General features: G+C 40.0%; 1 protein-coding gene across 3 annotated transcripts in view; it reads left to right on the forward strand.

Moving 5' to 3' along the window:
* Positions 1-26,577, forward strand: part of ankrd13b (ankyrin repeat domain 13B) — a 157,119-nt gene that overhangs the window by 127,274 nt on the left and 3,268 nt on the right. For 2 of the 3 annotated variants that reach the window (XM_061925624.1, XM_061925625.1), the window contains 8 exons: positions 296-362; positions 1,020-1,101; positions 4,280-4,344; positions 4,478-4,614; positions 9,917-10,074; positions 10,212-10,376; positions 15,190-15,353; positions 25,337-25,413. In XM_061925624.1, the coding sequence (XP_061781608.1) occupies positions 296-362; positions 1,020-1,101; positions 4,280-4,344; positions 4,478-4,614; positions 9,917-10,074; positions 10,212-10,376; positions 15,190-15,353; positions 25,337-25,413 (915 nt within the window). Of the gene's footprint in view, positions 1-295; positions 363-1,019; positions 1,102-4,279; positions 4,345-4,477; positions 4,615-9,916; positions 10,075-10,211; positions 10,377-15,134; positions 15,354-25,336; positions 25,414-26,577 lie in introns of those variants that run through there. The other variant, XR_009810570.1, reaches the window with a different exon arrangement.

The following is a 26,577-nucleotide window of genomic DNA, read 5'->3' on the forward strand; positions in this document are numbered from 1 at the left end:
CGATAATAAAAAAAAAAAACGATACCGATAATTTCCGATATTACATTTTAACGCATTTATCTCTAGAATAAACCCAACATTAAGTTATCTTAACTCAACTTTTTGGTTAAATAATTCAACGCAAAAGTTGGGTTGAAAACAATTAACCCAAAATGTTGAGTTAAAATAACTCAAATAAGGGGTTCCTCCTTTTCTGAACCATCAGTTGGGTTGAAATTGGGTTATTTTTTAACGCAAATTTTTTTGTGTGTGTGTGAATTAATCGAAGCAATGTACTGTGGATTCCTCTTTGCAGGAATAAGACGGGTATCCTGGGCTGGAGGAGTGAGAAGACTGAGACTGTGAACGGATACGAAGCCAAGGTAGAGCGCGCTGACAGACGTCAGATTTTTCACACTGTCCAGATAAAACACTACTATCAAAACATGATGGAGTATTTCCTGACATGACACTTCAACGCAAGTGTCTTGTTCAAGCGGATTGAAAAAAGTGATTTTAAACTTCGCTATTTAAAAAAAATTACATGCTTGAGTTATCATCACAACTTGTCAGAATTGCCCCTAAAGTCGGAACCGCAAACTATCCCAGACAATGTAGATTGTTTTCTCAAGCGTCACAAAGGATGGATTGTCAGACATGGAGGATCATTTATCTTGAGTGGTTTAAAAGCAATTCCCAAAGGCTCAGCAGCGACAATGCTGTTTTCTACATCACTGATCCAGATTTAAGATAACATAAACAAGCTCAGTTGACCTGCTCTGTTCTCAACCGTTTGGCATCCTGGTAGCTATTTTCACTTCTTTCCTCTTGTGTAGAGTAGCTTGATAGGGCTGTGAGAGAACATTACAGTGTGATGGATTGTGTTGCTATACTGTATATTATTGCAGGGAGAATGTTTTAAAAAAAAATCGTTTTATGATAGTGATAAAAATGAGCTGCTATTTATTGCCCCGAGTCCCATCATTTGGTACGTTACTTTGTCATCACAATGATGCTAAGCCTTCCTTTCATTTTTTTAGGTCTATGCTGCTTCCAATGTGGAGCTTCTCACTAGGACCCGAACGGACCATTTGTCAGACCAGAACAAGAACAAGATTAAAGGTAATTGAATACAGTGTTCCTAGACCAGGGGTCGGCAACCCGCGGCTCCGGAGCCGCATGCGGCTCTTTGATCCCTCTGATGCGGCTCAGCTGCATACTTGACGACCCTCTCGATTTTCCCGGGAGATTTCCGGATTTTGGTGCCTCTCGCAGAAAGCTCCGGGGATTAATATTCTCCGATTTTCACCCTAACAATAATAATAAGGGCGTGCCATGATTGTACAGCATTTAGCGCCCTCTACAATCTGTACAAATAGCGTGCCAGCCCAGCCTTTTGTTATATGCATCTTCTGCTTGCACGCGTAAGTGACAGCAAGGCATACTTGGTCAACAGCCACACAGGTTACACTGATGGTGGCCATATAAAACAACTTTAAGACTCTTACTAATAATGCGCCACACTTTGAACCAAAACCAAACAAGAATGACAAATACATTTTGGGAGAACATCTACGCAGCTTAACACAACATAAACACAACAGAACAAATACCCAGAATCCCATGCAGCCCTGACTCTTCCGGGCTACATTATACACCCCTGCTACCACCAAACCCCGCCCCCACCCCAACCCTGCTCCCCCACACATCAACACCCCCCGCCCTCCCCTCCGTGCGTCGGTTGAGGTGGGCAGGGTTTGGTAGCGGGGGTGTATAATGTAGCCCGGAAGAGTTAGGGCTGCATGGGATTCTGGGTATTTGTTCTGTTGTGTTTATGTTGTGTTACGGTGCAGATGTTCTCCCGAAATGTGTGTGTCATTCTTGTTTGATGTGGGTTCACAGTGTGGCGCATTATTAGTAAGAGTGTTAAAGTTTTTTATACCGCCACCGTCAGTGTAACCTGTGTGGTTGTTGAGCAAGTATGCCTTGCTGTCGCATACATGAGCAAGCAGAAGCCCCATTCAACGTGTAGCTAGACCGGCACGCTGGTTGTAGTGGGTGTTAAATGCTGTACCTTCACGGCACGTTCGAAAGAATAGTTGCCTCGTATTTCGTAGTCTGTCGGAAAAATCGGGAGGGTTGACAAGTATGACGCTATCAAGTGCCACTCATATAAAACTCACGGGCCGCACTAACATTCAATTTTCAAATTAAGGTGTGGGCCCCGTGTCTGAGACCCTTGGTTTAAACATAGCACAAAGCAAAAAAAACAACTTTGTATGCAATGTTATTTCATTTTAAATTACAAAAGATTTTTGTGGCTCCCATTGTTTTCTTTAATTTGTGAAACTGGTCAAAGTGGCTCTTTGAGTGGTAAAGGTTGCCGACCCCTGTTCTAGACCACCCGCGAATGGCGAAAAACTGCGAGTAATTGACGCCCACAAAAAAGGTATATATTGCTCCTCCCCCTCCAAATCCTCCCATTACTCATGTTCTTCTTTGGTTTCGGTTCAACGTTTTCAATTAAAGTGTTTTCTATTATTATTAGAATACATTCAGCTCAAGACCCAACCCTGTTTCTCTTCAATTGCTATTGACCTTCGACAAAGGAAGCTAACAAGCTAAATGTGTAGAAGCACAATCCTGTTTAAGCCCGAAATATGTCGCACACATTTATAAAAGGGATTTTAACATGTGAAGGAGCATGAGCGATCAAACTAAATTGTGCGATTAAATACATAATTAATGCGGTAATACAGTATTTTCCGGGCTCTAGAACGCACCGGGATATAAGTCGCATCCACACAATTTTAGAAGACATTTTTCCCCCGTACATTAGCCGCACTGGACTATAATCCCCAGATATATACGTTGTAAAAAGTAGAGATGTCCGATATTATCGTCCGATAAATGCATTAAAATGTAATATCGGAAATTATTGGTATCGGTTTAAAAAATTAAAATTCATGAATTTTTATTACGCCGCTGTATGGAGCGGTACATATCCGGTAAAACACGGACGTAGGGCATACTTGCCAACCCTCCCGATTTTCCCGGGAGACTCCCGAATTTCAGTGCCCCTCCCGAGGCAAACATTCCCCCGAATTTCTCCCGATTTCCACCCGGACAACAATGTTGAGGGCGTGCCTTAAAAGCACTGCCTTTAGCGTCCTCTACAACCTGTCGTCACGTCCGTTTTTCCTCCATATAAACAGCGTGCCGGCCAAGCCACATAATATATGTGGCTTTTACACGCATACACACAGGTGAATGCCATCCATACTTGGTCAACAGCCATACAGGTAACACTGAGGGTGGCCATATAAACAACTTTAACAATGTTACAAATATGCGCCACACTGTGAACCCACACCAAACAAGAATGACAAACACATTTCGGGAGAACATCCGCACCGTAACACAACATAAACACAACAGAACAAATACCCAGAACCCCTTGCAGCACTAACTCTTCCGGGACGCTACAATATACACCCCCGCTACCACCAAACCCCGCCCCCCAGTCCCCGCCCACCCCGGTATCAGGATTATCTCAGGGAGAGCATGTCCCAAATTCCAAGCTGCTGTTTTGAGGCATGTTAAAAAAAAATAATGCACTTTGTGACTTCATTAATAAATATGGCAGTGCCATGTTGGCACTTTTTTCCATAACTGGAGTTGAAGTTGTTCTCTTATTTTGGAAAACCTTGTTTTTGATTGATTGATTGAAACTTGCATTGCACAGTACAGTACATATTCCGTACAATTAACCACTAAATGGTAACACCGAATAAGTTTTTCAACTTGTTTAAGTCGGGGTTCACGTTAATCAATTCATGGTAAAGTTACATTGTTTAATGCATCCAGCGGGGCATCACAACAAAATTAGGCGTAATAATGTGTTAATTCCACGACTGTATATATTGGTATCGGTTGATATCGGAATCGGTAATTAAGAGTTGGACAATATCGGATATCGGCAAAAAAAGCCATTATCTAGTGAAAAGAGTTATTTACACAGAAACATTTTGTAAATGTTTATTTACATACCTGAATTGTTTCCAAACAGTGTCTGTAACACGGCAGTAAAAAAAACTCAGCCTTTGTCCCCCGAGGGTTAAAACTACTCACTCCTTGAAGATGCCTGACAGACATGTTATGAAGAGAACAGGGAGAGGAAATACATTTTTCAGGTTCTCCGTAGCCAGCCTTACAGAGGTTTTCTTGGTATTGTGACCATTGTGTTTGTTTTTAAGGGGTTTATTTTATGTTACTTTAGCTTCTGTGTGTGTCTGAGCAGGTGGGAAGACTCCATTGCAGAACTTCCTCGGGATCGCAGAACAACACATGGGCCCGAACAATGGGGTGAGTGATTGTGCACAGTTGAATCTGAAAATGATACAATGACACATGAACAGTGTTGACAATTCACTGTAAGGTTTGTTCAATTATATTTGATTATTAATCCAAAAATATTTGTTTTGCCATTGCTCTACAGGCCCATGTCACCCAGATGTCAAGTCCTGCAGTGACCAACCCATCAGCACTGACAGCTGAGGAATACTTCAACCCCAGCTCATCACCGAGTCAAAGGGACATTGGCCACACGTGCCAACTCACCACTAAGACCCAGAGGTGAGGCAGCAGACCGACACACAGACAGGCAGGCAGAGACAGAGGCAGCCATGCATAAGATCACTGCGGAGTGGCTGCCAAGTCAACACAATGACAGTGGGGCTTTCTCTAGTGTTTATCACACGCCTCTGCATTGATAATAGATATCAATGCAGATACCTAAGAGTATCATGCCAATTCAGCATATGTTGTGCCTATCCAAGCATGTAGTTAATTCAAACCTCCATTTTCTGTACCACATAAAATATGTTAGGGTGGGGGTTGTTGTACGGCTGGACAATTACCGTATTTTTCGGACTATAAGGCGCACTTAAAGGGGAACATTATCACAATTTCAGAAGGGTTAAAACCATTAAAAATCAGTTCCCAGTGGCTTATTTTATTTTTCGAAGTTTTTTTCAAAATTTTACCCATCACGCAATATCCCTAAAAAAAGCTTCAAAGTGCCTGATTTTAACCATCGTTATATACACCCGTCCATTTTCCTGTGACGTCATACAGTGATGCCAATACAAACAAACATGGCGCATAGAACAGCAAGGTATAGCGACATTAGCTCGGATTCAGACTCGGATTTCAGCGGTTTAAGCGATTCAACAGATTACGCATGTATTGAAACGGATGGTTGTAGTGTGGAGGCAGGTAGCGAAAACGAAATTGAAGAAGAAACTGAAGCTATTGAGCCATATCGGTTTGAACCGTATGCAAGCGAAACCGACGAAAACGACACGACAGCCAGCGACACGGGAGAAAGCGAGGATGAATTCGGCGATCGCCTTCTAACCAACGATTGGTATGTGTTTGTTTGGCATTAAAGGAAACTAAAAACTATGAACCAGGTTTACAGCATATGAAATACATTTGGCAACAACATGCACTTTGAGAGTGCAGACAGCCCAATTTTCATCAATTAATATATTCTGTAGACATACCCTCATCCGCTCTCTTTTCCTGAAAGCTGATCTGTCCAGTCCAGTTGGAAATGCATCTGCTTTGAGTGTCGCAGGATATCCACACATTCTTGCCATCTCTGTTGTAGCATAGCTTTCGTCGGTAAAGTGTGCGGAACAAGGGTTGGGTTTGGTTGTTATCGTCAGTCATCAACAATTGAGAACAGAGAAATGGATATTGGAACAGTGTAGGTCTGACTTGGTAGGATATGGACAGCAAGTAGTGGGGGGGGGGGGGAGAGAGAGAGAGAGAGAGAGAGAGAGAGAGAGAGAGAGAGAGAGAGAGAGAGAGAGAGAGAGAGAGAGAGAGAGAGAGAGAGAGAGGGGGTGTTAGTTTAAGGTTGTAGCTGCCTGGAGGTGAACTTTTATTGCGGTCTTGAAGGAGGATAGAGATGCCCTTTCTTTTATACCTGTTGGGAGCGCATTCCACATTGATGTGGCATAGAAAGAGAATGAGTTAAGACCTTTGTTAGTTCGGTGAAATGATAAGTGTGACCAGTAGATGGCAGTCACACATAAGAGATACGTGTAGACTGCAATATGCTGGCAGTCACACATAAGAGATACGTGTAGACTGCAATATGACTCAAGGAAACAACACCAAAATTGTATATGTTCCATTGAAAATATAGAACATTACACACGCCGCTCCACAATCCATCAACATGTTTTAGTACGACTTTGGTAAGCTATGAAGCCGCACCGCTTGATGGATTGTACTGTGCTTCAACATACGAGTATTATTGTGGTGTGTGTATAAGGTAGGACATATTGTCTGGCGTTTTGTTTCGCAATATTATGTAAAAGCAACTTTTCTTACCTTCTGGTACCTGCTGATCTGTATTTGGGATCTGCATAGGTTCTGAAAATTTGCGCTCGTCCGCCTTTGAAGTCCGTGTCGACACCGTAGTCAATGAGCTTCTTCTTTTTCTCTATCTTCTTGTTATGGGACATTCATCCTCCGCTGTTGCCATTTCTAATATAAAGTAGTTTTGTTTTTTGTTTTTTCCTGAGGGAACTCTCCTGAAGGAATCAATAAAGTACTATCCATCTATCTATCTAGTGTAAAGTTCTTACTTATGCCTGTCAGTAAATGCACCATGAAAGTGCTAAAACATACCGGTGTAGTGAGTTTACATTATTCACCCAAGGAACTTTAGTTATTAGAGAGTTCCGGTCGGACTGTTTTTCACGGGACACATTTCAGGCGTTGTTATTGCACTTGTGAGCCACGGATGAGGAGATGCTGCTCCATCATTGATTTTAGTAGTCTGAATGTCATTAAAACAGTTAGCTCTATCTTTTGACACTTCTTCTACGCCCGTCCTTGCACGCTACGCCGCTACAACAAAGATGACGGGGAGAAGACGCTGTCGAAGGTGAGCCACGTAAATAAGACCGCCCACAAAACTGCGCATCCTGAAGCGACTGTCAGAAAGCGACTTGAAGATGATCTGTAAAACATAATCTATGCAACATTTTGACCAAAGAACCACCATTACATGTTATGTAGAGCACAAGGAAGTGTTTTACATTTGGAAAAAAAATAAAAAAAATATAACCCCTTTAATGGCCGGGTCCTAGAATCCGGTGCGCCTATTGTACGAAAATAGACCTGACTAGACCTGCTCATCGACAGTGCGCCTTATAATCAACTTGCTCTCAAACTTGAGCCTCCTTGAATTCATGCAACTCTTTCATGTGTGCAACAAGGAATATGGAAATGTAATTGTGTCTTCCTGATCGTGCATCACTTTTGAAGGAATCCTTCGCGTGAGTACAATCTTTAGCATGTAAACACTTGGACACAGCTGCGGTAAAGATCGTCTGGGCTTGACAGCTCATTGTCTTGATCAGTTAGAAAAGGCAAACATCGGCACCTGATCTGGCTTCCTGCGCACTTAAGATGTGACTTTAAGGTTTTACTACTTACGTACGTATAAAATACTACACGGTCTAGCTCTAGCCTATCTTGCCGATTGAATTGTACCATATGTCCCGGCAAGAAATCTGCATTCAAAGAACTCCGGCTTATTAGTGATTCCCAGAGCCCAAAAAAAGTCTGCGGGCTATAGAGCGTTTTCTATTCGGGCTCCAGTACTATGGAATGCCCTCCCGGTAACAGTTAGAGATGCTACCTCAGTAGAAGCATTTAAGTCCCATCTTAAAACTCATTTGTATACCCTGGCCTTTAAATAGACCCCCCTTTTAGACCAGTTGATCTGCCGTTTCTTTTCTTTTCTCCTCTGCCCCCCTCTCCCTTGTGGAGGGGAAGACACACAGGTCCGGTGGCCATGGATGAAGTGCTGGCTGTCCAGAGTCGGGACCCATTGGGGGTTGTGAGTTTTTCCTTGCCCTTATGTGGGCTCTGTACCGAGGATGTCGTTATGGCTTGTGCAGCCCTTTGAGACACTTGTGATTTAGGGCTATATAAATAAACATTGATTGATTGATTGATTGATTGATTTGATCCCATGATCGGGATCGCGACATCTCTACCCGTGATCCTTAAACAGCGTAAGTGGTAGAAAATTAATGACTGGAGGACTTGGAGGTAGGGAGTTGCTTGTGGACAACCCAGCATGCCTTGAGGGCATTTTGTATCTTTGCAAATGTTGGGTTTGTTGTTAAAGCTTACCGTATTTTCCGGACCATAGGGCACACCGGATTATATATAAATGGTCTATTTTCGATCTTTTGTCATATATAAGGTGCACCGGATTATAGGGCGCATTAGAGGAATCATATATATATATATATATATATATATATATATATATATATATATATATATATATATATTTTTTATTTTTTTTTTCTAAATGGAAAACACTTCCTTGTGGTCTACATAACATGTAATGGTGGTTCTTAGGTCAAAATGTTGCATAGATTATGTTTCACAGATCATGATCATCTTCAAGACGCTTTCTGACAGTCGCTTCTGGATGCGCCGTTTTGTGGGCGGCCTTATTTACGTGGCTCACCTTCGGCAGCGTCTTCTCCCCGTCATCTTTGTTGTAGCGGTGTAGCGTGCAAGGACGGGAGTGGAAGAAGTGTCAAAAGATAGAGATAACTGTTTCAATGACATTCAGACTTTACTTAAATCAGCAACGGAGCAGCATCTCCTCATCCGGAAACAACAACAAGGCCGGAAATGTGTCCATGAAAAAACGTCTGACCGGAACTCTCTAATAATTGGGTGAATAACATAAACTCACTATACTGGTATGTTTTAGCGCTTTCATGGCAGATATAAGTAAGAACTTTACACTACTTTATATTAGAAATGGCAACAGCGGAGGTGAATGTCACATGACAAGAAGATAGAGAAAAAGAAGAAGCTTATTGACTACGGTGTCATCACGGACTACGAAGGCGGACGCGCGCAATTTTTCAGGATTTATGCAGATCCCAAATACAGATCAGCAGGTACCAGAAGGTAAGAAAAGTTGGTTTTGCATAATATTGCGAAACAGATCACCAGATAATATGTCCTACCTTATACACACACCATAATAATACTCCTATGTTTAATGCGCCGACAATCCATAAAGTGGTGCGGCTTCATAGCTTACCAAAGTCATATTAAAACATTTTGATAGATTTTTGAGCGCCGTGTGTAATGTTGTATATTTTCAATGGAACATATACAATGTTGGTGTTGTTTACTTGCGTTATATTGACATCATAGTGCAGTCTACACGTATCTATTATGTTTGACTGCCATCTACTGGTCACACTTATCATTACACCATGTACCAAATAAAATGGCTTCGAGGTCGGTAAGCACATTCAGAATTATTCCGTACATTGGGCGCACCGGGTTACAAGGCGCACTGTCGAGTTTTGAGGAAAAAAAAGGATTTTAAGGGTGCCTTATAGTCCGGAAAATACGGTAATCGTTTGTTTTCTGCATACATTCATTGGTAGTCGTTTGTGTTGTGGGTTTCCCTGTTGGATTACATGTCTTGTTATTCTGTTTGTACCGTGAGTTACAGAAGACTACTTTTCTGTGTAATGACCCTGTGTTTGCTGTCACCATGTTCATGTCCATTTCCTGCATGGCTCAAAATTGCTACTATAACGTAACTCAGCCAATCGGGTCCTCCTGTACGTCTCTGCTTTGTCATATTTAGTATTCCGCTGACCATTGATCACTGTCTCATTAAAGCTGAGATGACACGGAAGTCGATGTGTTGCAAGGTTTTTATATTAATATATAATTTTCAATGTTGCGATCAATCGACCGAATGACTCACGAGACTTGTCGACCGCCACGTTCTATCTATCCGATGTCTGAATGTGTCTTGTATTAGCCACGGTAATTATTAATCTGCATATTTGTCCTCCAGATTCAAAGCGAAGCTTTGGCTGTGCGAGTCTCATCCACTGTCGCTGGCAGAGCAAGTGGCGCCCATCATCGATCTCATGGCGATCTCCAACGCTCTTTTTGCCAAGCTGCGCGACTTCATCACGCTTCGCTTGCCGCCCGGCTTCCCTGTCAAGATCGGTGAGTGCTCGAGAAGCCAGGTCAAAACAGTGACTGGTAGAATGAAGACGGAAAGGTTGATTAGCAGATATACTGTGTAGATGGAAGGAAGTTAAGGGAACAGGGTCAGCATCAAATGTCATTTTTACCTCCCGCAGAGATCCCTCTCTACCACATTCTGAACGCCAGAATAACCTTTAGCAATCTGAACGGCTGCGAGGAGGGGGCGAGCGTGGAAGGGGACGGACAGAGGTACACCCTGAGGACAGACACCCCCTCTCCTGGCAGCGACTCTTCCAGTGTCTCCAGCTCCAGCTCCACCAGTAAGGACGCACACGTCTTCATTACAGTGTGTCAAAATCTATAGTGGGCGAATGCTGAGTGAAGCAAAACGATCAATACCAAATGTTTTAATGAGGCGTACTAACATCGCCAATTTGCAAAGGATTCACTCAGTCACAGAAAAAATGTGCAGGAGAACGGGTCAAATATTGGACTTGGTCACAGGCGACATCATTGACAAAAAGCATTGGTGCATCGGTGAAGCACCTTGTTATGAAATCACCAGTAGATTATTGTACCAGGTTGCTGCAATCATCTCTTATTGGGGGTTCACAAAATAACTAATAGCAAGGAAGTAGGGTTGTATGGTATACCGGTATTAGTATAGTACCGCGATACTAATGAATCATATTCGGTAATATACCGCCTCTAAAAAGTAACGTTCAATATGAATATGACCAATGTATGATATCCCGTAACGACTTGGTATCGGATCGACACCCAAATTTGTGGTATCATCCAAAATTAATGTAAAGTATCAAACAACAGAATAAAAAATTATTATTACATTCGAAAAAAAGTGTAGATAGAACATGTTAAAGGGGAACATTATCACCAGACCTATGTAAGCGTCAATATATACCTTGATGTTGCAGAAAAAAGACCATATATTTTTTTAACCGATTTCTGAACTCTAAATGGGTGAATTTTGGCGAAATAAACGCCTTTCTAATATTCGCTCTCGGAGCGATGACGTCACAATGTGACGTCGCATCGGGAAGCAATCCGCCATTTTCTCAAACACTGAGTCAAATCAGCTCTGTTATTTTCCGTTTTTTCGACTGTTTTCCGTACCTTGGAGACATCATGCCTCGTCGGTGTGTTGTCGGAGGGTGTAACAACACGAACAGGGACGGATTCAAGTTGCACCAGTGGCCCAAAGATGCGAAAGTGGCAAGAAATTGGACGTTTGTTCCGCACACTTTACCGATGAAAGCTATGCTACGACAGAGATGGCAAGAATGTGTGGATATCCTGCGACACTCAAAGCAGATGCATTTCCAACGATAAAGTCAAAGAAATCTGCCGCCAGACCACCATTGAATCTGCCGGAGTGTGTGAGCAATTCAGGGACAAAGGACCTCGCTAGCACGGCAAGCAATGGCGGCAGTTTGTTCCTGCAGACGAGCGAGCTAAACCCCCTAGATGTCTTGGCTCACACCGTCCCGAAGATGATCAAGAGAAGAATATCGACCCTAGCTTCCCTGGCCTGCTGACATGAGGGTATGTCTACAGAATATAATAATTGATGAAAATTGGGCTGTCTGCACTCTCAAAGTGCATGTTGTTGCCAAATGTATTTCATATGCTGTAAACCTAGTTCATAGTTGTTAGTTTCCTTTAATGCCAAACAAACACATTCCAATCGTTGGTTAGAAGGCGATCGCCGAATTCGTCCTCGCTTTCTCCCGTGTCGCTGGCTGTCGTGTCGTTTTCGTCGGTTTCGCTTGCATACGGTTCAAACCGATATGGCTCAATAGCTTCAGTTTCTTCTTCAATTTCGTTTTCGCTACCTGCCTCCACAGTATAACCATCTGTTTCAATACATTCGTAATCTGTTGAATTGCTTAAACCGCTGAAATCCGAGTCTGAATCCGAGCTAATGTCGCTATAGCTTGCTGTTCTATCCGCCATGTTTGTTTGTGTTGGCTTCACTATGTGACGTCACAGGAAAATGGACGGGTGGTTAAAATCAGGCACTATGAAGCTTTTTTAGGGATATTGCGTGATGGGTAAAATTTTGAAAAAAACTTCGAAAAATATAATAAGCCACTGGGAACTGATTTTTAATGGTTTTAACAATTCTGAAATTGTGATAATGTTCCCCTTTAAAAGAGAAAGTAAGCAATGAACAAGTAGTTGAATAATTCATTTTCTACCACTTGTCCTTAATAATTTTGACAAAATAATAGAATGGAAAATGACACAATTTGTTACTGCATACGTCAGGAGACTAATTAGGAGCCTTTGTTTGTTTGCTTACTACTAAAAGACAAGTTGTCTAGTATGTTCACTATTTTATTTAAGGACAAACTTGCAATAACAAATACATGTTTAATGTACCCTAAGATTTGTTATTAAAATAAAGACAATAATGCAATTTTTTGTGGTACCCTTTATTTAGAAAAGTATCGAAAAGTATCGAAAAGTATCGAAAAGTATCGAAAAATATCGAAAAGTATCGAAAAGTATCGAAATAATTTTAGTACCGGTACCAAAATATTGGTATCGGGACAACACTACAAGGAAGTAAGTGATGCTTTATGGCCGGGGTTGGCAATCAGCGGTTCCAGAGCCACCCTTTGCCCCCTCATTGTAGCTTCCTCTTGAGAACTTTTGAAAAGAGTTATAATTTACAACTCGACTCATCAGTGATGGTTGTCACTGTCACACAAAAGGGGGTTGAAAATATATTTTAAATAAGGCAAGAAGGCAGAACTGAATTTTAAAAGTTGACAAATACATAACTGAATGCATCGTAAGACGGCATATTTAGTCCAGCCTATTGTAGATGTGTGAATATACAAACCCCGTTTCCATATGAGTTGGGAAATTGTGTTAGATGTAAATATAAACGGAATACAATGATTTGCAAATCATTTTCAACCCATATTCAGTTGAATATGCTACAAAGACAACATATTTGATGTTCAAAGTGATAAACTTTGAACATCAACTTTCACTGGATGTGTTGTAGTATTACATGTAAATGATGTCATTGATAACTGTATTTAATTGATTTAATGTATGGGTTGTTTTTTGGGGAGGGCTGTTGCTGGTAATAAACCAGTCTTGTGACCCTGTCTGCTTACATACACTTTATTATGTATGCAAATGTTGTGCGTACAAAATCACAACTATGTATACAAACGTGTGTAATAATACCTGCACAAGTGCAATAGGGCAATGTGAAATGTACACCAGCACTTTGCAAACTTGTGAATTAGCACTTTGTAATGGGCAATATGTAATTTTAATCTGTATATCTTAACACTCAAGCACATTAGCACTTAAGCACTCAATTTTCTATGGTCATTTAATTGCTGGTCATTATTATTTTGGTTTATTGTTATTTTTTTTTAGTCCTACTGTACTTTCTATTATTATCATTTTAATGTTGTGTATGGACTTGTCGCCCTTCTGGCAATAATTGCTGCAAGGACAAAAGATGGACATTTATAACTGGCTAAAATCTTGTATATTTATACTTGTGTGTTCATCAATATGTACTGTCCCTGTTTTAAAAATAAAGTCAAATTACACTTAATCACACTTGTAGACACCTAAACATACAAGAACAGTGTAACAATTAGTTATCTAGCTAATAACGATGTAAACTGTAGCTTTCCCTTCCCACTTTTTAGGGGTAAAATTTATTTTGTTATAAAGCCATTGTATAAAAATCAAGAAGCTTAAATGCCTGAAATAAATGAATAAATATAAATGAAAACGTACAAGTTCAATTCATTCCACAACCAATCTCGTAACTCAAAACACTCCCACCTCATACCTCCCTTTTAAATTAAATAAATAATTACTTTATGTACTTGCTTTTTCAAAAAGACAAACATTTTAACATTTAAAATGCCATTTAAAAGGAAGAACAAACTTTTAGATAGGACACATTGTTTGAAAAACAATACAATAGTTTTATAAAGTAATGTAATAATAGTGTAGAGTTATTACCTTGAGGAGCAAACTTTTGTAGCTGCTTCTTCGTGTAACAAGGACGTAGGAAATTGTTGTTTATTGCACACGGACGTCTTTAAGTGACAGACCGGCGAGGTCGACCAGTGTTGTGTATGTCTGTGTACTAAAGGGAATGCTTGATCATCCAATTTGTTGAGTCAGCAGGCCGAACAAACTAAAATATGTCAAACAAAGATTCTGCAGCCTCTCCATATTTTTATGGATAAATGTCTGTCGTTTGGACTTTTGTAGCTGCCTGCAACATGTTTGCTGGCATCGACCAAAATATTGGACGTTTTTAATCGTTCGTTTCTCTGATTTGTTTTCCTTCGCTTGTTTTCCTTCCCACTAACTTTCTCAGTTCTGACATTTGGAGGGCAGGATTGTGTCGATCTCCGGCTGTGAGCTGTAGACAAATACCGCTTTAACCGACGGCGGGGAAGCTCACATTTTAAAACATAACAAAAAGCAGAGAGACAGCTTGAATCTGAAAAATACTCTTACGTCGGGGTATTCGTAAGTTGAGGTACCAAAGTCAAAAGTCATCTGGCCTTGAGTTCAGCCGTCTTACTCCAGAAAGCACCATGTAGGTGAACTCTGACACTAATACTGTAGGTTTCTATACCACATGTTTGAAAGACAGCGCCCTCTTGTGGCAAGATATCAAGAGTTTGACAACCAACTACCTATTTTCATAGAATCATAGGCTTTAGGCATGGAGTTACACTTGGTGAGAAAAATGCTGATAGCTTAAAGCTGACACTTTTGTTTTGTTTTGTCGTGTACAGACTTATCCTCTACAGCTCTTGTACTCAAACCCAAAAGCCATGGTTTTACCCAGCAGCTGTGCGGTGTAGCGCTATCATGTACAATCCCTCTAAAAAACCTCTCTGGGGATGCTCGATCTAAGCTCGTATGATTGTTTGGACTTATAATCATTTGGGTAACTCATCGCTGAGTCATGCGGGTATTTTGAAAAGAAAGCTTCCTGCCTGAATTTCTTGTTTTTTTTTTTTCCTTTCCCTCTCCTGGTGTGTAATCCCCTTCAGTGTCATATAACACACCTTTCCATCTCTTGCCCTTTTGCCTTCCCCGTGTGTGCAGTGTCATGTCGAGTGGGAGAGATCCCCCCCTGTGTGTTTGAGCCCCCGCCTGGATACACCATGCTTGGAGGGAAACAGAGAGACAGCATGAGGGAGGAGGAAGAGGACCTGCTGCAGTTCGCCATTCAACAGAGTCTGCTGGAAGCCGGCTCGGAATACGATCAGGTGACGCCGAGATTACTTTGTGTCCTTAATAAGGCAGTCCTCCGTCTCTTTGTGACTTCTCTCTCTTGGTCTTCTACTGCCACCTCAAACTTACAAATCAATAAGTATGTATAGTCAAGACACAATGTCTATATTATCATGTATTTATTAGTATACAAGAGCCTTTAATGTCATTTAATGGACATTGTTATTGGGAGTTATATCTCCATTTCACCACCAGGGGTAAATTCCGCCTCTCTGTGTTAGTGAAAAGGCAGGTATTCTTCTATCACCATCAGTCAGACAACAGATGCTATAATCTGCCTCATCAATTCGTTACAGAACTCAACACACACAGTCTGTTTACAGGGATCATTTTTGGGGGCTTGTCCGGGATGTGAGCCAGGCACCTCTTACTTAAAGTACCGGTAGAGTAGAAAAACAAGTTGCCTCTATATTGAATCTATTATCACATATATCTGATTTATGACACCAAAAGACTTCCAAAGTTTGCGGATAAATAGATGTGATCAAATTAGTATCAATCTCACTGAGATTCCCGAGCCATTTTGAGAGATAACGAGGTGGAGGAATGTCACGCTAGGAACCAGAGATCCCTTCGACATCAACAGCAATGGTAATTAAACAAGACTTTGTGAGAGCCAACAACAATTAATTTTGGAAAAATTATTATCCAGGACTAAGGCTGCAGCTAACGATTATTTTTCTATCGATTAATCTATAGATTATTTTTTCGATTAATCGGTTAATCTATAGATTATTTTTTTTCGATTAATCTATAGATTATTTTTCCTTTTACCGATTTTTTTATTTATTTAAAATGAAGATGAAAAAATAAATGTAGGCCAGTTTTTTCAAAAGGCATGGCTTTTATTTACAAAAAAAAAAGTATGGCCACTCAGTCAACATTGACAACAACATGACAAAATATTCTGTAACAATGTAAACATTTAACAAAATTAAAAGTAGCTTATTTGCTTTTAATGTGCAAATATAAAAGTAAACATCCAGTGCAAATCTTAATATTCTGCAATAGTATAAGCATTTCAAAAGTAAAAGTATTGCTTATTTTGCTTTAAAATGTGCAAAAATAAAGATAAACATCCAATTCAAAAAAGTGCAAAACGGAAATATTCTGTAACAACAGTGTAAACATTTCAACAAAAGTAAAAGTATTGCTTATTTGCTAAAATGTGCAAAAATAAAGATAAACATCCAATACAAAAAAGTGCAAAACGAAATATTCTGTAACAACAGTGTAAACATTTCAACAAAAGTAAAACTTTTGCTTATTTTGCTTAATAACACAACAATGATGGTATGATTAAAGTGAAAGTTAATTGTTCGTTTGTACATAGTATACGTAATTGTTAATGTTGTAAAAGGTATTTGCACAACTAATTAACATTAGCGTTAAAGAGGAGCGCGTCTTTGTAAACACTGAACAGGCACGCCAAACGCTCCTCTCAGAGCGAAACGGTGCTTTAGTTTATGAATTTACAACGCAGATACAAATGACACATTCATGTTTTTGTGTAATGATGACAACGTATACTCACGCGGACGATTGACTAGTTGATGGTGATGGCAAGAACGCTGCCGTTGTGCTGCTATGATAGGCCATTTCCGCTCGACACAGTGTGCATACAACAACATTATTAGCAGAGGTGGGTAGAGTAGCCAGAAATTGTACTCAAGTAAGAGTACTGTTACTTTAGAGATTTATTACTCAAGTAAAAGTAAGGAGTAGTCACCCAAATATTTACTTGAGTAAAAGTAAAAAGTATGTTGTGAAAAAACTACTCAAGTACTGAGTAACATACACACACATATCATATATATATATATATATATATATATATATATATATATATATATATATATATATATATATATATATATATATATATATATATATATATATATATATGTGTATATATATACACACACACACACACACACACACACACACACACACACACACACACACACACACATATATATATATATATATATATATATATATATATATATATATATATATATATATACATACATTGATATATACAGTATATAATTTATATTTATTTATTTTGCCGTTTTTGTTTACATGTTAAAGGTGTTTTAATAATTATACATGCATGTTTAACATATAGATTCCTTTCTTTCATGAAGACAAGAATATAAGTTGGTGTATTACCTGATTCTCATGACTTGCATTGATTGTAATCAGGAAGCAGTGCTGGTAACGTCCACGTTTTCAAATGGAGGAGAAAAAAAGTTCCTCCTTTCTGTCTAATACCACATGAAAGTGGTTGTTATTTGGCATCTTATTTGTCCACCTTCCATATTCGTTTTTATACCCTTTACAAGAAATACATTGGCGGCAAACTCCGTAGCTTGCTAGCTTGTTTGCGCTGGCTTTCGGAGACTCTTATTTTGAAAGCGCAGGCGCGATGGAGCGGGACTTTTATTGTGAAGACAGGAACTGTGCAGTCAGTCTTTACGGTTGAAATAAAAAAAGGGTCTTTTTTCCTTCACACTTTTGATTGATTGATTGGAACTTTTATTAGTAGATTGCACAGTACAGTGCATATTCCGTACAATTGACCACTAAATGGTAACACCCGAAGTTAGCTCGGAGCCAGTCAGGTCATGTGACCCCTGGCTCTGTTTGATTGGTCCAACGTCACCAGTGACTGCATCTGATTGGTGGAACGAAGTGAAACGTCACCAGTAAGGCAGGCACTTTGAAGGTCTGTCTGACAGACCAAAACAAACAAAGCGTGCATTAACAGATCGATAAAAATTAGTAGCGAGTAGCGAGCTGAATGTAGATAAAAGTAGCGGAGTAAAAGTAGCGTTTCTTCTTAGGCCGTTTATTGAAATACTCCCACACTTTTGACGACTTTTGGCGTGCTTTTTTCCCCTCGCTCGCACCGCTCGCATCGTCTGCTTTGCGCTCCGCCATGACGGTAGTGTGACGTAAATATGCGACGCGTCGACAAACAAAAACATCCTCGACGTATTTACGTAACCGATGACGTCGACTACGTCGACGCGTCGTTTCAGCCCTATCCAGGACCTTATATTTTTGAGCCTGAACACAAAGAGGATGATGACCAATACATTTTAGAAGCCAAGTGCTGGATGCAGTTTCATTGTGACATTATAGCATCTGCAGCATTGCTAGGTAACATACAAAGTAACCATAACAAACACTTATTGTAATATTTCCACTTTCGCTGGGATGTCAACTGAAGAGACTCTTACATAATTCCTTTGGATGAAGAATCAATCACAATCCTCACGAAGGGTTAAAGAACAGTTTCTGCAAGAAGTGTCTTTTGAGGTCTATTTCGCGAAAGTCGAGCAGTCTGTCGGTCCATCGCCACATGTGTCTAATACCAGGTGAGAGATGCATGATTTATAATTTAGAACTAACTTTTAGCAAGTTTGAGACGAAGCAGAAGCAGCTGTTTTATAGTGTGTCAACAACAGCAGCATAAGCTAGTATTAGCTCACTGCTATCAATGTGCCCTTGAAATAGTCTGTATGCGTTGGCGCTTATAATAACAATATCACTCATATTTGGTTAATTTGATTTAAATGGAGTCTTGTTTGCGCTTTTATGAATGTTTTAGAGAGTATAATGAGAGGACTCTCCATCTGTTGACTCAATTGTTAGCTATTTAGTTTCAATGCATAAAAAAAGCTAAGCATATGTGTTCTTGACTTACATAAGGATTGTGAATGATAAACACCACATCTCTTTCCAATTTTTGCGTATTTCCAGCATGGCTGATCTGATAACATGGTCAGAGTGGAGAAGCGTTTTGTACCGTGATGTCAATCTCTAAAATTAGCCGAAGGTTTTCGGAGCAAAATATTCAAAATGGCTGACTGAATTTGTGATGTTTAAAGGGTGTTTTCACATACTTTGTAGATTGTCAATACAATTTGATACGTTTTAATGGATACAATGAAACACAAATAAGCATATAAAGCATACTTGCCAACCTTGAGACCTTCGAATTCGGGACATTGGGGGTGGGGATTGGGGGTGGGGGGTTGAGCTGGGCGGGGTTGGGGCACGGGTTGGGGGGCGAGGTTTGGTGGTAGCGGGGTGTATATTGTAGCCCGGAAGAGTTAGGGATGCAACGGATTCTGGGTATTTGTTCTGTTGTGTTTATGTTGTGTTACGGTGCGGTTGTTCTCCCGAAATGTGTTTGTCATTCTTGTTTGGTGTGGGTTCACAGTGTGGCGCATATTTGTAACAGTGTTAAAGTTGTTTATACGGCCACCCTCAGTGTGACCTGTATGGCTGTTGACCAAGTATGTCTTGCAGTCACTTTCGTGTGTATGCAGAAGCCGCATACAACATGTGACTGGGCCGGCACGCTGTTTGTATGGTGAAAAAGCGGACGCGTCGACAGGTTGTAGAGGACGCTAAAGGCAGTGCCATCACGGCACGCCCTTAATATTGTTGTCCGGGTGAAAATCGGGAGAAATTCGGGAGAATGGTTGTCCTGGGAGATTTTCGGGAGGGGCACTGAAATTCGGGAGTCTCCCGCAAAAATTGTGAGGGTTGGCAAGTATGATATAAAGTCAACTTATTTTTCCATTCTACTAGTACTTTAACAAACATTATCTGTTTACAGGTCTCATTTGTGGGGGCTTGTCCGGGGTTTGAACCCTGTACCTCTCACTCAACACACATAATCTCTATATGGGCCTCACATCTGGGGCCTGTTGCAAGATAATCCCGATTAACACATCATACTTTATTGCTGCAGCGATTAGGTACATGAGCCAGAAACTTTAAAGTAAGCTCGTAAAAGTTTATTGACATTGCTTGCCCGTGCGGTACAAATGACTGCACTGAATTCAGAGCATGGCTTTGAAAAACAAAACAAAAAGTGGCCAGTGTCAGCGTGAAAGCAGCCAATTTGACAGAGGAATCAATAAAAAGAATTGGCTGCAATGGTGTGAGCAAAGACACGGGATCAGCCGCCGTTTTAAGATCCCAAAGCATTTGGTCCTGGTCGTCCTTGGCTTTCCTCCAGAGGTAGACGGGGCCAAACAAAAATAGGCCATCCTCAAAGTCCTTGCGGGCAGGAGGAGAACATCCAGGAGGCAAAGTGGCAGCTTTGTGTCGTGTCAAATAACTACTTTACAAAGTGATGAGCAAAGTCAGTTGAACTCCCATTTTTTAGAGCAAGATGACTTGTTAGGAAGCATATGCTCTGAAATGACTATTACTTAAAAGGGGTCGTATTATATCTTTTTTTCTACATTTGAACATTTCCTTGTGGTCTACATGGTGGTTATTCGGTAAAAATGTTGCTTGGTTTATATTTTGCAGACTTTTTTTAAGCCGCTTTCTGACAGTCTATTCAGGATGCGTTGTTTTGTGGGCGGTTTTATTTACGTGACTTTGACAACGTCTTCTTCCTGCCATCTTTGTGGTGTTTTTTAGCGCTTTAGCGAGTCTACTGACAGATATAAGTTTGAACTATACGTGATTTTGTGTTAGAAATGGCGACAACAGAGGATGCATGTGCATGTACGAGCCAGTCTGCCCCACAACAAGAGGATAGCGAAAGAAAAGGAGCTTATTGACTACAGCGCGGACTACTATGGCGGACTCGCGCAAAGCCTTTTGTATGAATTTATACCATGTATGGATAATCCGCTGACATCACCAATGGCAAAAACGCCTCCAATGGGGCAAATTCCAAACGGCTCATTTTTCAAAAGTATGAAAGAAGTATTTGTATAAATATCTCCACAATGTCTCCACGGTTCGATTTCAAATTTTCAGGATTTATGCAAATCCCAAATGCACATCATCGAGTACCTATAAGTAAGAAAAGTTGGTTTTGCATAATAGGGAACCTTTAATGCGGATTCATCCACCACCATTTCTAATCTGATTAAGATGTCCAACTTCAAAATTATAGTTTCTCCAAGCATTTAAAAAAAAAAAAAATGTAACGTTGGCCAACCATTTCAAATAGAAATATTTGTATTTAAATTAAATATTTAATTGAAATAAAATGATATATTATATAATTTTAAATATGTTATTGTGGCATCCCCTGCAGAATGGCGCTCTGGACAATTGCCCAGTCCATGGCAACAGAACCCTTAGCGTTTTACCATGTTTAAGTGCATAACATACATGTCAGGTTGCAATCCAGCGCAAGTTAACTCAACATGTTCTTAGACTGTGGAAGAATTATTTAAAGGAGCGGTTTGCAATATTTGCACAGATGCCTAGAGGGCGCTAACTTTCCAATTAATTTTACACAGTATATCCCGCCCTCTTCCGGCTTCTAAAACGTAATGACGTAACTACGTGAGTACGTAACAAATGCTTGTGCATCAGTGATTTAGATAGCTAGTGTTAGCTGTCATTGAATGTATACCGTATTTTCCGGACTGTAAGGCGCACTTAAAATCCTTTTTTTTCCACAAAACTCGACAGTGCGCCTTATAACCTGGTGCGCCTAATGTAAGGAATAAGTTTGGTTGAGCTCACTCACCTCGAAGCTACTTTATTTGGTACATGGTGTAATGATAAGTGTGACCAGTAGATGGCAGTCAAACATAAGAGATAAGTGTAGACAGCACTATGATTGCAATATGTCTCAAGTAAACAACACCAACATTTTTTATGTTCCATTGAAAATATAGAACATTACACACGGCGCTCAAAAATATATCAACATGTTTTACTACGACTTTGGTAAGCTATGAAGCCGCACCACTTGAATAATTGTTGGCACATTAAACATACCGTAGGAGTATTATTATGCTGTGTATATAAAGTAAGACATATAATCTGGCGTTTTGTTTCGCAATATTATGCAAAAGCAACTTTTTTTTTACCTTCTGTTACCTGCTGATCTGTATTTGGGATCTGTAGAAGTATTGAAAAATTGCGCGCGTCAGTGAGTCGATAAGCTTTCTTCTTGTTATGTGACATTTATCCTCCGCTGTTGCCATTTCTAATACAAAGTAGTGTAAAGTTCTTACTTATATCTGTCAGTAAACTAAAACATACTGGTGTAGTGAGTTTACATTATTCACCCAAGGAGCTTTAGTTATTAGAGTTCCGGTTGGACGGTTTTTCACGGGACACATTTCCGTTGTTGTTGATTTCGGATGAGGAGATGCTGCTTTGTTATTGATTTAAGTAAAATCTGAAAGTCATTAAAACAGTTAGCTCCATCTTTTGACACTTCTTCCACTCCCGTCCTTGCACGCTACACCGCTACAACAAAGATGACGGGGAGAAGACGCTGTCGAATATGAGCCACGTAAATAAGACCGCAAACAAAACAGCGCATCCGGAAGCGACTGTCAGAAAGCGGCTTGAAGATGATCTGTAAAACATAATCTATGCAACATTTTAACCAAAGAACCACCATTACATGTTATGTAGACCACAAGGAAGTGTTTTACATTTAGAAAAAAATAAATAATAATATGACTCCTTTAATGCTCCCTATAAACCGGTGCGCCTTATATATGAAAAAAGATCAAAAATAGACCATTCATCAGCAGTGCGCCTTATAATCCGGTGCGCCCTATGGTCCGGAAAATACAGTATTCTATCATGACAACAACATGGAGGACAATTGTTCAGTGCTTCTCTTGGACTGCTGTTGTATGTGCGTACGTGTTGACGAGACCGGGTGAGTGACCGCCGTAAACATCAATCCTTTTTTTCAGGCCGGTAAAAAAATGTACTCCACAAACTTAGTGATTGTGAAAAATAGAGACCGCTTTAACACAAATACGTTCTGTTAAAGGACTAATGGTAACACAAGTCTTGTTCTATTTTTTGCTTTGAAAAATGTAACTGTGAGGAAGTTGCAAACAGCCCCTTTAACTCGAGTGTCTACACTAAGCCGGATAACCCCTTAAACCAGGGGTCGGCAACCCGCGGCTCTAGAGCCGCAAGCGCCGCCCTAGTGGCTCTCTGAAGCTTTTTAAAAAATGTATGAAAAATGGAAAAAGATGAGGGGAAAAACATTTATTTTTTGTTTTAATATGGTTTCTGTAGGAGGACAAACATGACACAAGCCTCCCTAATTGTTATAAAGCACACTGTTTATATTAAACATGCTTCACTGATTCGAGTATTTGGCGAGCGCCGTTTTGTCCTACTAATTTTGGCGGTCCTTGAACTCACCGTAGTTTGTTTACATGTATAACTTTCTCCGACTTTCTAGGACGTGTTTTATGCCACTTGTTTTTCTGTCTCATTTTGTCCACCAAAATTTTAACGTTGTGCATGAAAGGTGAGTTTTGTTGATGTTATTGACTTGTGTGGAGTGCTAATCAGACATATTTGGTCACTGCATGACTGCAAGCTAATCGATGCTAACATGCTATTTAGGCTAGCTATATGTACATATTGCATCATTATGCCTCATTTGTAGCTATATATGAGGTCATTTAGTTTCCTTTACGTCCTCTTAATTCAATTTATATCTCATGACATACTATCTGTATGTAATATGGCTTTTAATTTTTTGCGGCTCCAGACAGATTTGTTTTTGTATTTTTGGTCCAATATGGCTCTTTCAACATTTTGGGTTGCCGACCCCTGCCTTAAACGAATCATTATTTAGCCTAAGCCCCGTTTCAGCCACACTAAACTATCGTTCGGGTAAGTATTTCTTGAATCTCGGGCACTTAGCTTTGTATGGACTAATTGATCGTTTACAAACTGAGTTCGGAGGGGAAGTGACACCAGAAAGGCCGCGCCCCACACAGGAAGTGACGTCAGAAAGAACGCGCCACAGCCAGCTTCATAATAAAGCGGTTTCGTAACTCGGAGCTAACCACTGGAAATATGAAGGCGAGTCATCCAGACATGCCCGTGTTTCTCCTTCTTTTACATGTACAGACACTTGTGAAAATCACACATGAATACCTTAAGAGGAAGCGATTGCAGCTATTTGGGATACAACACTTCTCAGACGGCAAGAGAACTTTCGAATGTCGAGGTCAGCTGGGATTCTACTTAGCGAAAAACTTTGTCCATTTGTCAAAGGAGAGACAACGAGAATGCGAGCTCCCGTGGATGTGATTAAAAAAAGGTAGCGTGTGCTTTGTATTACCAGGCCGTCGAGGGAAGACTACGGAAAACGGTGACTGCTTTTGGACTGGCAAAGCAGACTGTATCAGTTATTGTCCGCCATGTATGTCGCTGACTCAACGTCTAGGTCCAGAGTATATAAAGTCACCAAAAACGAATGGACAATGAAGGTGAAGGCAAAAGAGTGAGGAATGTCCTGACCAGATATCTAGATCCCGAGATCGATTGTTGTAAAATGTTCTTTATCACATTGTTTACGTGTCTAATAATGATTTTATTAATTTATGATGGCTCAGGTGTGATTCACTACAATAGGGCCCCACAGCACACTGGATTCCAGTTAATTGAAATACCACAACACTGGATATTGTTCAGATAAGTTACATTTAAGAAGTTGCACACAAAGCAACACTGGAGGCGACTATGAGGGGGTGTTAAACGGTGGCATTGTTGTGTGTGGACAAGGATAAGCTTAGGTGGGATTTACCCTGGATAACCTTAGTGCCTTAGCGCAGCCTTAATTGTGTAGTGATGCTTCCTGTGATCATGGGCGCAGGGACGTGTCCCCCGCACTTTTGAGGTCTGTAATCACGTTAAATTCATCTGAACAAGTTGGCGCTCGTATTTCCGCGTTGCCTCGAACGTGTAGGCTATGGCACTGCATGTCTTTCCTTGAGCATGCAGTGAGTAAGACGATCATTTTATGCATTTTTCCTTGTCTCTCGGAGACATGCCGCTGCAGACGAGGCCAAAATGAGAACCCAAATAAGTTTATAAAATGTCAATAAATGAATGACAGGGCACTTAATGTGAGATTTAACAACAAACTGTTGTGTCTTGACTTCCTGTGTTCCTCCCGTGTTTCCAGGTGACCATCTGGGAGGCACTGACCAATAGCAAGCCAGCAGCAAACCCCCTGCCATGTGACCCGAGCCGCCTGGATAGGTCAGCCATGTTTTTTTTGTGTGTTTTTTTTTTTCTTCACACTAACTGTCTTCTGTAAGTGCACTTATCTGAAAACAACGCGTATACGATGGCACTTGTATCCTCTAAAGCAGTGGTCCCCAACCACCGGGCCGTGGATCGATTGGTACCGAGCCGCACAAGAAATTTAAAAAAAAATTTTTTAAATAATAAAACAATTTTTTGTTTTTTTTGTTTATTAAATCAACTTAAAAAACACAAGATACACTTACAATTAGTGCACCAACCGAAAAATCTCCCTCCCCCATTCACTCATTCACACTCATTCACACAAAAGGGTTGTTTCTTTCTGTTATTAATATTCTGGTTCCTACATTATATATCAATATAGATCAATACAGTCAGCAGGGATACAGTCCGTAAGCACACATGATTGTATTTTTTTATGACAAAAAAAATAATAAAAAAATACCATACCTTATTTAGAGTTGTTTGCTGTTTTCCTGTGTAGTGTTTTAGTTCTTGTCTTGTGCTGCTATTTTGGTGGCTTTTTCTCTTTTTTTGGTATTTTCCTGTAGCAGTTTCATGTCTTCCTTTGAGCGAATTGTCCCGCATCTACTTTGTTTTAGCAATCAAGAATATTTCAGTTGTTTTTAATTAGAGATGTGCGATAAATGCGTTAAAATGTAATATCGGAAATTATCGGTATCGGTCTTTTTATTATCGTATCGTTTTTTTTTTGGTTTTTTTTAAATTAAATCAACATAAAAAAACACAAGATACACTTACAATTAGTGCACCAACCCAAAAAACCTTCCGTCCCCATTTACACTCATTCACACTCATTCACACAAAAGGGTTGTTTCTTTCTGTTATTAATATTCTGGTTCCTACATTATATATCAATATATATCAATACAGTCTGCAAGGGATACAGTCCGTAAGCACACATGATTGTGCGTGCTGCTGGTCCACTAATAGTACTAACCTTTAACATTTCATTTTACTCATTTTCATTAATTACTAGTTTCTATGTAACTGTTTTTATATTGTTTTGGTTTCTTTTTTATTCAAGAAAAGGTTTTTAATGTATTTATCTTATTTTATTTTATTTTTTTTTTTTTAAAGTTTGTCCAAATTAGGCATAATAATGTGTTAATTCCACGACTGTATATATCGGTTGAT

The sequence above is a fragment of the Nerophis lumbriciformis genome, linkage group LG30, assembly GCF_033978685.3.
Source record: "Nerophis lumbriciformis linkage group LG30, RoL_Nlum_v2.1, whole genome shotgun sequence".
In the NCBI taxonomy this organism is placed as follows: Eukaryota; Metazoa; Chordata; class Actinopteri; order Syngnathiformes; family Syngnathidae; genus Nerophis; species Nerophis lumbriciformis.